Source organism: Doryrhamphus excisus, linkage group LG1, assembly GCF_037039965.1.
Source record: "Doryrhamphus excisus strain RoL-2023G ecotype Guam linkage group LG1, RoL_Dexc_Guam_v1.1, whole genome shotgun sequence".
Classification (NCBI taxonomy): domain Eukaryota; kingdom Metazoa; phylum Chordata; class Actinopteri; order Syngnathiformes; family Syngnathidae; genus Doryrhamphus; species Doryrhamphus excisus.
The window spans coordinates 11,082,875-11,095,726 of NC_136357.1; the positions used below are offsets into that span (position 1 = coordinate 11,082,875).

A 12,852-nucleotide genomic window follows, 5' to 3' on the forward strand; every position below is an offset into this window, starting at 1 on the left:
GTATGTAGTCATCCTTGATCGCATTTAGGATCAACACGCTGCTAACAAGGTACAAAACAATAATAATTTTGCACCTTCTTTGATTGTTCTGTATTAACAAACCAGGTTTTTATTTTATGGTAGCACAGTATAATAGTATATAAGTAAGATTGTAAGGTATTTATTCAGTCAGCTCAACTGCAATCAGTGTTTTCTTGTTGCTAAGAACCTTGATTGTTGGCATATACTGTACATGTATGTCATAAATCAAACCAGTACATTGCCCATCATGAGTGACTGTATTTTCAAGTTTCATTGCATATTTTCACTTGACTATTGTTTGAAAAACAAGCTGATGATATCTGAGCCAACATCCTTAGACAACTTTTGACAAGTCTCTAATTTCATGTTTATAATATGTACTTAACACTGACTATTAGCCACTGTAACATGTTAATGTTAGATCATTCTTGTTTGACAATATGCACTGTATGTGGCTTTTTAACAAATCTGTAAAATAATCAACTTTGTTCACCATTCCATTCTTTGAAATGTGTATTTAGTGTCATATGTGTACACAATTGTTCACATGTTTAATTGAAAATAGCTTTATTTTCATTTTTCATTGTATGAGACAAAACTTTTTTTTTCCTTTCCTGAAAGCTTTTTCTCACGAGGATGACATTTGCATCCCGCCAGCAAAATAGCAGAAAAATATATTCCCTTTCACTGTACTTTCACGTGTTGAGGTTTTATTGACAATGCAATGACAAATCCTGGAAAAGAACTAAAAAAAACAAAAAACATAAATACATTTGTTCTCCTCGGTAGATAAAATGTTGTGATTTCTGACTAAATGTTTTATTCCACATTCGCTTGAGGCCATGCTGTTCCAGGACCAACAAAGCAGACCTGTAACCAATGTGGAGAGAACTGAGGGCATTCTTGTCTTTGAATATGCAAATTATGCACTAACATTTTTAATATGTGGGTAGGCTTTTTCTCACTATACCTGCTCTTTTTCTATTTGACAAGGCAGTACAGTATATTCAACAATGCACTTTCAATAGTGGCGACAGTGTGTAACTACCTGTGTATATACACCTTTTTTTAAAAAGTCTGTCAATGAAAAGGCACATTTGTATTAACTATTCCAACATCTTGGATTGTATTTCTGATTACTGAGCAAGTTACTCATTGATTAGTTATACTGTGTAATTAATATTTGTTCCTTCAGGTTGTTAGAAAAAGCCTCTACCTTACTTGTTGGGTATTTTTGTAGTTCCTGATAATGGCTTATAAATATGTGTTCGTACCATTTTGTTTGGATTTTTGTTGCATCTGAGCTGACAATTCACTCTTTAAAGGACAAATTAATTTAAGTACCAAAGTGGAGCCCATGTCGAATAAAAAATCTAAAGAAAAATCTGCATTCAAAACCATTACCAGTGCTAATAAATATTTTTTTCACAAATGTGCTAAGACACAAGTCCCACGTACTTCAAATATCCCGAAATGTGAACCTTAAAATAAAAGAAACTGCTCAATATATGTACTGTTGTAAGTCTGATGGGTGTATTAAATGTTAAAAAAAAAAAAAAGTACACTGCAGCAGTAATGATTTGTCATGACTGGACTGGACGATAAGTTTCAAATATTGAGTCAAAACAACAAGAGACAACATTAAGATACAGAAAGACATAAACCGCACAGATAAGACTACAATCCAGTACTGTAAATAAATTAAACATGAAAATCAACAAGTCTGAGAATACTCGGGCAGGATTCATATAAATGTCTTTTTATAAATGGCTGACATGCATGTTAAGGCTTGCCTCTTCCAAAGCCCTAAAATCTCTTCCCAACTTCAGGCTGACATTTTTAAAGACATCCTACCTGAGCATCAATAACACTACAGCTCGTTGGCACCCTCTAGAGGCCATCCTCCTCCTTACATCGAATTAAACCAAACGAATTTTAACCAGGCCGCGCCTTACTAAACCAAAAATAAAATGAAAAAAAAAACTACACATTTCCAATTTTGTGTAATAAGGCGTCACAATAAGCATTCTAACACTTCCCACAAATATAAAAATAGCAAGAGACCAAGAGAAACGGTTTGATACTGGATGTGCTGGTAAACAAACATGCTAGCAGCAGACAAGAGAAACAGGAGTTGATGTGTTTGCCATTACCGGTAAAATAATTTCAAAAAAGGCAATTTATGGTAGGCTACGTGTGGGTGACACTCAAAACCAAAAGGGATGTCATAGTCTAAAAAGGTTCAACATTTCTATGCTCTTAAATAATGACTTTTAATAGACCAAAGTAGTACTTTTTCATACCTGACAGGTTCGACTGCTAGCTAGCAGTCGTCATCAGAGTGGTCACGTGATGTTCCTATGACGTGTCATGCCAACTGATTTATATTTCCGCTGTCTTCCTGTCAATGAGGCAGGGCGACAGCGCCATCTACCGTCCGGCTTCTTTAGGACCACATCCCAGGTGTGCAAGAGTGCAAAAGCTCCCTCGTCCGGGTTTATGGTCCTATGGGCACCCTTCCGAAAAAGAACTACTTTGGTCTGTTAAAACGAATTGTTTAACAGGAGGGATGTAGTGCACTTTTAACATTCGTACAAGATTATAAGCTATGGTAATGTTTCCTATCATAAACTAGTAACTGAGTCATCTACATCAGTGGCTCTCTCTCCATATATACAGAGATATAGACAGGCATATCTCAATAAATTTCTATAAATATTTTTGATAGTTTCATTTTTTTTCAGTAGTTCAATTAAAAAAAACAAACTTGTTACACACTGACGTAGTTGATGTTTCTTTTAAAATAATTTTGCAGCTAATAAATAAAACAAATTCACCATCTCAGTAAATGTGAAAAAAATAAATATTAGAGTTCCATATTAAATAAGCAATTAAATTAGTGGTTCATTCTAATCAGAAAATGGAACGCAAAATCTTCCTGAGCCTTTATTGGAATCAAACTCCCAATATCAAATAACTTTTTCACCATATTTAACCACCTTAAAGAAACGCATGGACAGTACAGAACTTTTATGGTAGTTTTTTTTATGAGAGAGAATGTAAAATCAGTACGAAGGTTTAGTCAAAAAAGCATACACATTTATTTTATTTGCTTATTTCACTTACTAACTCTTTTTGAATTATTATTATATTTTTTGTACCTAAGATGATTTTCTCTTGGTAGTAGGTGCTAAAAAATATTCCACTGGAGGAAAAAAAAGCAAATATATTAGAACTATATATAATGAAATGTACAAATACCAATGAATTAACCATGGCTTTTGCTTTGCTTTAATGTCTATGTTAATCTGTAAGCAGGGGTAGAAAAAATTGTATTTTGGTGGAAAAGGTTTGAGAGCCACTGATCTAGATGTCCTCTTGGGAAAGGAACATTTTTAGGTGCCTTTGTGAAATGTATGGTAAAAAAATGTTGAGATCCTGTTTTCTTTAAGTGAGTTGTTGATGAATAAAGTGACTGATTAAGTTAAGCATTGTTGTTAAGCAAAGAGCAAACATTCGATTCCTTTGCTTGACACATACATAGACGAGTAGCATATGTTTGCCCCTAAGACTGATTGTACCATCGATTTAATACTTTTCATTGAAAAAGCAATGAGAAAGAATAAAATAAAAAACGCATTTCGGCAGGAACGATGAAAAGAGAAAAGATTTGGCTTTCACTTGCACATCTGCCCAGTTCACAGCAGGAAAATTTTTTGCCTTTACAGCACTAAAACCACCATCACGTTAAAGGAGCAACTTTTGTTCACAAGTCAGTGGTCTGGGCCCCACCTTTTGAAAGACCACCTCGCTCCTATGATTCCATCATCTCACAAATGTGTTTCAGCGACTTTAGGACCCTGAAAGACAGTCCTTTGGTCCACTGCAAGTCTTTTTGGTCCATTCTTGTTTACAACCCTGTTAGCAGCAGTCGTTTTTACTAGAGCTCCTGCGCCCGGTCATAGGTGGAGATGAGACCTTTGATATGTGACAGTTTCTGATGGAGGTATTCACAACGCTTCTTTTCTTCCCGGTAGCCAGGAAACCTCTAGAAAGAAAAACAAAAGGCCACAAGTCAGCTTTCAGGAAGTTCTGTGCAGGAACATTTTTATCATTAAATGTGGGCAGAGCCTTATAAATATCATGACAGAATTCCTGGAAGTTGGAAGCTTTTCCTCACACTTTACAGGAATTAATGTGCATGGTCTACAGGGATGGGCATAATGTTCAATTATTTTTTTCTTGCTTTAACCAGGAAAATCCCAAAGGCAGCAACAACTATTGTACACAGTACATCAACAGACAAAGTACAAGTTTTTACTGAGGTTGTACTTTAAATTTACAATTAAAAGCATTCAAGCAAATCCAGTCAGTCAGCATCCAGTCAAAATGTTAGAAAAATGATTATCATATTTGTTTATCCTACCTTTTTCTGACAAAGTACTAGTCACAAATACTTACTTTCTTATACTTCCGGTACTTTTGAAGTATTTGCTCCTCCATTATCTGCAAAACAAGTCAAGTAAGTTAGTGTGGGTGCTTTTCAGACGTGTTTAGAACAAGAAGTGACTGGTGAATTCAGGTAGTACCTTGTACTCCTGTGTTCCCGGCGAGAGCGTGTTGATCTTTGAGCCTAACTGAACAAACATCTCAGTGATGGCCCTGATGCGATCGTGAAGAGCTCTATACTCGTCATACTCGGAGCAGAAGTCATCCTTGTACTGCTCACGCTGCTCCAGTGCTGTTATTGTGCTGTATTTTCTAAAAGAAAAACAAAAGTATTATTATTAAATTATGGCCCCTAAATCATCCTGTAGATGGCACTGCAGGAATGTGGAGTGCCTTGACACAGGATGTGTTGAGCAGATGTAGAAATGCATTTGTTTTAAGAACCATCTTCAAGGCATATTTGTGAATGCAGACGTGTTTTATTTCCTTCGAGTTAATGTGAATGTTTTGAATCTGAGCCAAAGTTCAGATAGTGACAAATGATATTGACATCAACTCATGTGGAAAACATTGATTCAGCTCCAAGTCAGAGCCAGGATATGCAATAAACTCACAATAAATAGTCTGGCAGGTCCTCTGTTGTGGTTCGACACGCAGGTGTTTTCTCTCCTACGTGTTCTGAAAGAAGAAAAGCACACAGATTGGTCATGCAATACAAATGTGCGAAGGTGAGTGTCGTATAAAACACTCAAGAGAATGATTTATCACAGCCGCTGTTAGAGGTAACACAAGCAGCGGCAGGTAGTGACGTCAGAAACTTCAAATACAAGCCAACTTTGCCTGCTGACTCGCTCACCCAGCTGTTCTAAGGTCAATCATCAACAGAAAAGGCCAGACTGAGGACTAGTTAAAGGGAACCTGTTATGCTTTTTCACTTTTCTGTTGTTAGAATGTTGTATTCTGTATTTGGGTCTTTGGACCTTATATGGGTCTTACTGGGTACAAGCTGTAGACAAGCTGTTTCATTGCTCTGATTTCACCGTGTTAGCACGGAAAAATGGCTTCCAGGAATTATTTGTTCGGGTTTGAAGGACAGCTAACCAGTCTGAAAAGACAAGCAGAAGTGGCTGGAGTTGCAGATTCCAGGTGAATAGAAAAACATGGTCAAAGGTGGACTACTCGCCCAACTGTTTCTGAAGGCTGATGCCTCTTCAACGTTATTTGGTCATGTTGAAGAGTGAAGCTTAAGTTGTAATTAACAATTCATCAGTGTCATAACTGTGTTTATGTGTGTAAGTAAGAGGTTATACATGGAGTGTCTTACATGCATGCATGTATGCAAATTACAAGCTGCAGTTGCTAATAGCCTTTTTGACCACAATCGTTGAGTCTACCCGAGTTTTTTAAAGACGGGTAGTCCTGCAAAAAGCATGTAATGACCACAATTCCACCACGGATGTTGTTCCAAGATTGTCTGCAACGTGAACCTACGTTATCACTCTTGGGAGTTCATACACGGTAAGTCAGAGGTCTCTAACTAGCAGCTCATGAGCTAAAAGTAGCTCCTAACCACTTGTCAAGTAGCTCTCCAAAGGGTTATTCATGTATCATCATGTTCTATACCACACAATTAGAAAGTGGGCTTTGGCGTAGTGGACGTGGGTGGAACAAATGAAAAGAAATCGTTCTGGAAATCCAAGGAAATACAGCTAGAATAGATGCAGATTCTGGAAGATCTAGAAAGCTTTCTATGCGGGTTATTGTGTGTAGCTGCCCTATAGGAGTCCACAATGCAGTACAAAGAGACGTAAATGATCGATAATAGGTCCCCCTTAAGAGTCCTGAAAACATTCATTGGCCACCCCATTAGTCTGGCATTTTGTGTTCACATTTTGCATGGCTGCCGGTAGCTCGCTAGCTAGCTCATTTTTGTCCCGCAGCCGAGCTAAAATTGTCTATCGCATTCATGGGCTACGTCGATCATCATCACAGTTTCCTTAAGTGTCATTTGACAATCTTGCTCTCTCATTATCATGATACTTACAGTATGGCTTTTTTCAAATCAGTAGATAAGTGCAAAGTAAATACGTAGTGTGTCCAGCGTTCAACAAAGAATATTTGATTGATCTTATCAATAACTGTCAAATTTACCTTTGAGATTTTCCTGGTTCTTTAGGTCTGGACTGGTCTCGATCCACTCCGGTTTTAAACGCTCTCGCTCCTTCTCCTTGTGCTTTTTGGATTTCTTCTTTTTATGTAGGCCGTTGTGCAGTTGCTCGTCAGTGCAAACCGTTGTGTCCATACGGGGGGACTTGGGGCTCAGTGCAGTGGACGCTGGGTCTGTCCTCTCCACTTTGGAAATACTAGTAGTACTAGTAGTAGTAGTACTTGTAGATGATGTGTTCAGTTTGAGCGGTGAGTGCAGACCGTTTGGACGAGCCTGGAGATGATTGTTGATTTGTTCCATTTTGATGTGCACACCGCCAGCGTTGGTGTGGCTGGAGGAACTTTGGTGGGTCCCGTTGGTACCGTAGTCTCCATGAGATGGAGACTGCCGAGGCAAGCAGTGGTCGATTAGTCTTTGTTTTTTGGGGGTCTGGCAGTTGGAAGAATCTGAAGGCAAAGGACGTTTCTATAGGAAAGAACAACTAGGGTTAGCATTTGGATATTATAAAAATATAAGAAATTAAACAAACTGCTTATGAACTCACACATGTTCTATAGCTTTCTCGGTTTTATGTGGAAATTCAGTAGCACAACACCAACACTGTGTATTATCTACTTTTGTATCAGTTACTGTTACAGTGTAGTCAACAGTTTGCTGCATATTACTATTACAACATTGGTTCTATTGCTTCTATTGGTTCGATTAGCATGTCAGTGTTTCCCATACATCCATTTGTGGCAGCTCACTACAAATGTATTTGGACCACCACAGATAGATATGGCGCTATCTATTTGCCCTTGCTTGTTGTTGGACTATTTCCAGTAAACTAGCCTTGTCTACAGGATTGTCGTATTTGCCTGTGCAGCCACTGTGTTGTACATTTCTGCGTCATACAAAATTCTGTGGTTTTCCACTTGTTGTCCATTGAATATGTGATGTGATGGTCTGCCACACACTTTATGACGCTGTGTTACCAGTAATGATGTCATGTTTACATTGCTGATGTAGCTTCAGTTTACAGGCAATAAAAAGACATAATACTTGAGGTATCTGACTTCCTATTTGACTCGCAATATTCCCATTAGCTAAACCAGAGAGTGCTCTGACTGAGGCGTCCGAAAAAAATGATTCCGTCTGTTGTGTCATACAGCCGTCAGAGCTCGAGCTACACCCTGAGTTTGACACGTGCTGTACTGTTTGTGCCAATAATGTTGAAAACCATTTTAGAAGGTCATGAACAGGTTTTCTTGCTCTAACTATGCAAATCAAGTGTCATGGCCAATTATGCAAATTAAACAATAATGTCATTAGCTCACCCTCCACATACCGCAGCCAAATACAGATTGCAGTCCTGTGGGAAACACTGCATGTAGTCAAATAGAGCTTGATGAAACCCTCATTGTACTAACTAGAGATGTTGTAGAGATGTTTTAAGATGTTTTCCCTTACTTTCTGAGAGTGAGGAAAAAACCCAAATATTCAAGGTGAACAATTACCACAGACGGCATCTTGGCAGGGCTGAGTTGGGAAGGAGAATCCCCGGCAGTTTTGTGGAATGACTGGTTGGCCTGGGGACTTTTCAACTGGCTACTAGTGTGGAGTGGCTGAAGCTTCCTGAAGACAAGATGGAGAACACAGCACCTTCACTGGGATAGCAACGGCGAAGGTCAATGGGCTGTAATACTAAACAGGAAGCATGTAGATAATGGATCTGGCAGATTTATGATGAGGAAGATCCATAAACAGTGGTCATTCTGGGAACGGACAGACCAGACTGGCAGAATGTAATTTCTGTGGTGTGTTTTGTGTGTTCCGGCGATACCATCAACAAGATGCAACCACACAGACTGAACACAGTCCAGTGAGCAGAACAATAGCAGCAGATGTTGGACCAAAGCCTTAACAGCTCCTTTAATCTGCTTCCTACAGTTCCTCCCTTATACAGACGCTCACAGCAACAAGTCAGTCCTGTCTTTAACTATCTCAACCATCAGAGTGATGTTCCAAATCATTTGAACATCATAACAAAGCCTTAATTGGAACCCACTGTGTGAAAAATCATAAGGAGCCCAACAGTATTTGCATCAGTTTTATTACTTGGCATAGGATTTAATTACTGTTTTTTTTTTTTTTTTGCTCTGAGGGGGGGTCGTAAACAAGGAGGGGGTTGTGCAATTACGCAAAACACTCTGCAAGCACATGGCCTGCATGTTTACTGGCAGACACATGAAGGGAAGAAACCCTGAAAAGCTCAGGACTTGCAAGCCTCAACCTTTCCATACTAATACCGTTTTGGCAAGCAAGCACATGGGATATTTTTTTTTCTCCCCACTTTGATGTGTCCATTAGGAGATTCATCAGCCCAGTGAAGGAGTCATTTTCAAAGCTTACCTTTCTGAATGATCACAGCAGCCTTTTATATATTCCGTGGCCTTTCCCTATCAACGCTATTTCTGTCAAAAACACATCTATCCTTTGGTCTTTGCAACTGTCAAATAACATCTGCAAAAGTCAAAAAGCACTTGGAAGCGACAGTTTTCACATTTCTTTGACAGTGTAACCTCTTAACCTGGACTATAAATACTTACAATACATTAGCTTTTGCAATCTAAAGCCCTTTTACATCAAGATCATACAAAATAACTGCATTAGACCATAACTATATACAGCATTTTATCACCTGTGGGATATTTCTGTAACTGATGTACTTTCACACTTTGACAGAGCATCCCCAATCAGATAATTTGATGATGTCAGCGCCAGTGTGTGGTAGTATAAAAGTATAAGTATAAAATACTTGTCTTACAGCTTACACAACAAGGTGGGAATGTCTAAAGTCACACCGCCATTGCCCTCCGCCATCCTTCCTCTATTATGGCTCTGATACTACCATTGAAGGTAGAAAATGTGTCTACCCATTTGGCATTGTTTATATATCTGGAACTGATTGCGGGAAAATGCTGTCTGTTTCATAATTGATTAATGTCATCTTAAAGAAATTTGAGGTAAAATGGGGTGCACTACTTGGCTGCAACCAAGGCCACATTGATTCATCACAACGGTGATGAAGTTAGGCCACATCCACGGAAAAAAAACACTCTAGCACAAAGTCCTTGGGGCAGTGCTATCCTGCTCTGTATGAGACCAGCAGGGAAAAAGGAGTTTAGAACTTTCAGAGATACAGTATCTAATCAGTTGGAGACTGAATGGAGACATGAGTCTTGACCCCAAGTTTGGGAACAACTGATTTAAACTTGCACTGTTTCTCAAGTTCCATAAAGATATGGCACACTTTGTAAGAAATTGTGCAATTCCAAGTGGGAAAAAGCAGTGGTCCATTCTAAGCTCTCCACAAAGGAATCTTACATCGCTGAGGCTCACCTGCTCAGAAGCCTGTGTATGAGCTGCTTCTCGTCCTCTAGATAACCAGGCCAGTCTCTCTGGACATGTCTGTAGAGCTCATCCTTCAGAGAATAGCTGTGATCTTTAGGGTTCTGCTTGCCAATCTGAAAACAACAGTTAATAACGCCAGGTCATTAAGCCAAAAATATCTAGCAAGGATGTATTGTTTAGATTCTAAACAACACTGCTCATATAAATCGAGGTACATGGTTCGTTCCCGAAGGTGCCTAAAGACACCCCACCTTTCATCTGTCAGAACATAATCTTCTCTAGAGACAATTTAAGCAGGACTAATGACACCACTTTCAGTTCCGTCTCGATGTGATGATTGCAGTATGTAAACATAGTGAAAATGCTCAGGCAGGTTTTTGTATTTCATACAAGGATCTTTTTACTTCTCATGACAACTTCATGTGTTTACACAGCAACTTGCCGGATGTCTCACCTCATCCAGCACTGAGGTCAGGTCAGCCTTGTCCTTTGGACTAGCCCGTTCCCTCTCCAACCACAGTAGCAGCTCAGGTTTCCTATAAGGTTTTAGGGCGAGGAGATGGATGATGCGGTCCTTCAAGGTCCTGTGTGCCACAGGGCTGGAAACGAGGCACCTCTTATTGCTGGGAGAGTGCTTGTTGCTGCTGCCGCTGCTGCTACTGCTATCTGAGCCTGAAACCAAACCCTGCTTCCTTTGGACCTTCACGCACTTACCTGAGATCAAAACAAAGGCAAGGGTAGTTACCGGTAAGTCTCAATAGAACATCTGTGAAAATTAAGCCTGTCACAGCAGTAATCTAAACCTTTTTGTACGTGAATATGCATAATATAGGCACATGTACAAAACCAAGTCTTTTGTCCAGTTCTTTAAATACCTTCTGTTGACTTCTTTATAGGCACACTACTTTCTGCAAACAGTGCTGAAGCATTATGTGTAGCACGTTCATCCCAATGTTGAAAAGCTAACTCGGAGAACATAAATACAGTGAACCGAGCCTTGCTACAACAGCTGAGAGCAGTTGAAGCCCAACTGCTTGGTAAACAGAGGAGCATGGAAAGTTAAAGCAACCAGCAAACAGAGGCCCTTTCTTCCTGTGTTGCACCACTAATAGCTGGACGTAGGCAGGCAATGCTTATAGATACCTGCAGTCCATAATCTCATTACAACTTTAAGCCATACTTTGGAGGTTGCTATAGGTCAAAGACGTAATGACGCATTCCGAGGTACTGTAAGGTAGATGGTATTTCGTCCCTGTGCAACAAATGCACATCTCATAGTAATTATTTGTCACTTCAGAACATACAGTATCTCCCCCAACAACCTATACAGCCACAACACCAACGAGCATTGTTTGACACATATAATAAACAAATATAATAATGCAGCTGTAGAGATTTAACATACCAGCATAGACATACAGTGCATCCGGAAAGTATTCACAGCGCTTCACTTTTTCTACATTTTGTCATGTTACAGCCTCATTCCAAACTGTATTAAATTAATCTCTTACCTCAAAATTCTACACAAAATACTCCATTATGACAATGTGAAAAAAGATTTTTTTGACATGTTTTGAATTTATTAAAAATAGAAAACAAAAAAATCACATTTACATAAGTATTCACAGCCTTTGCTTAATACTTTGTTGATCCACCTTTGGCAGCAATTACAGCCTCAAGTCTTTTTGAATATGATCCCACAAGTTTAGCACACCTATCTTTAGGCAGTTTTGCCCATTCTTCTTTGCAATAAGTCTCAAGCTCCATCAGGTTGGATGGGAGACGTCTGTGCACAGCCATTTTCAGATCTCTCCAGAGATGTTCGATTGGATTCAAGTCTGGACTCTGGCTGGGCCACTCCAGGACATTCACGGAGTGGTTCTGAAGCCAATCTTTTGAGATCATGGCTGTGTGCTAATGTCTACTGTCTATATGGTCAAGGCACATGACCAGTCTACTGAGGTCAAGAGCGCTCTGGAGCAGGTTTTCATCCAGGATATCTCTATATATGGCTGCATTCATTTTTCCTTCTATCCTGACTAGTCTGCCAGTTCCTGCTGCTGAAAAACATCCCCACAGCATGATGCTGCCACCACCATGCTTCACTGTAGGGATGGTATTGGCCTGGTGATGAGCAGTGCCTGGTTTCCTCCAAACATGGCGCCTGGCATTCACACCAAAGAGTTCAATATTTGTCTCATCAAACCAGAGAATTTTGTTTCTCATGGTCTGAGAGTCATTCAGGTGCTTTTTGGCAAATTCCAGACGGGCTGCCAAGTTCCTTTTACTAAGGAGTGGCTTTCGTCTGGCCACTCTACCATACAGGCCTGATTGGTGGATTGCTGCAGAGATGGTTGTCCTTCTGGAAGGCTCTTCTCTCTCCACAGAGGAACGCTGGAGCTGTGACAGAGTGACCATCGGGGCCTTGGTCACCTCCCTGACTAAGGCCCTTCTTTCCCGATCGCTCAGTTTAGAAGGCCGGCCAGCTCTGGGAAGAGTCCTGGTGGTTCCAAACGTCTTCCATTTACGAATAATGGAAGCCACTGTGCTCATTGGGACCTTCAAAGCAGCAGAAATTTTTCTGTATCCTTCCCCAGATTTGTGCCTCAAGACAATCCTGTCTCGCAGGTCTACAGACAGTTCTTTTGACTTCATGCTTGGTGTTTGTGCTCTGACATGCACAGTCAACTTTGGGACTTTATATAGACAGTTATTATATTTCCAAATCATGTCCAATCAACTGAATTTACTGCATGTGGACTCCAATTAAGCTGTAGAAAGATCTCAAGGATGATCAGTGGAAAAAAGATGCACCTGAGCTC

At 39.8% G+C, this 12,852-nt stretch overlaps 1 protein-coding gene across 1 annotated transcript in view; it reads right to left on the bottom strand.

The window, feature by feature from the left end:
* Positions 1 to 1,549: 1,549 nt before the first annotated feature.
* The window catches only part of LOC131130853 (RNA polymerase II elongation factor ELL2), a 29,942-nt gene continuing 18,639 nt past the window's right edge, over positions 1,550 to 12,852 (bottom strand). The window contains exons 5-12 of the mRNA XM_058074920.2: positions 10,485 to 10,744; positions 10,019 to 10,143; positions 8,134 to 8,251; positions 6,622 to 7,102; positions 5,085 to 5,148; positions 4,611 to 4,782; positions 4,483 to 4,527; positions 1,550 to 4,069 (exon numbers count right to left, since the gene is read on the bottom strand). Of these exons, the coding sequence (XP_057930903.2) occupies positions 3,962 to 4,069; positions 4,483 to 4,527; positions 4,611 to 4,782; positions 5,085 to 5,148; positions 6,622 to 7,102; positions 8,134 to 8,251; positions 10,019 to 10,143; positions 10,485 to 10,744 (1,373 nt within the window). The 3' untranslated portion in view covers positions 1,550 to 3,961. The remainder of the gene's footprint in view (positions 4,070 to 4,482; positions 4,528 to 4,610; positions 4,783 to 5,084; positions 5,149 to 6,621; positions 7,103 to 8,133; positions 8,252 to 10,018; positions 10,144 to 10,484; positions 10,745 to 12,852) is intronic.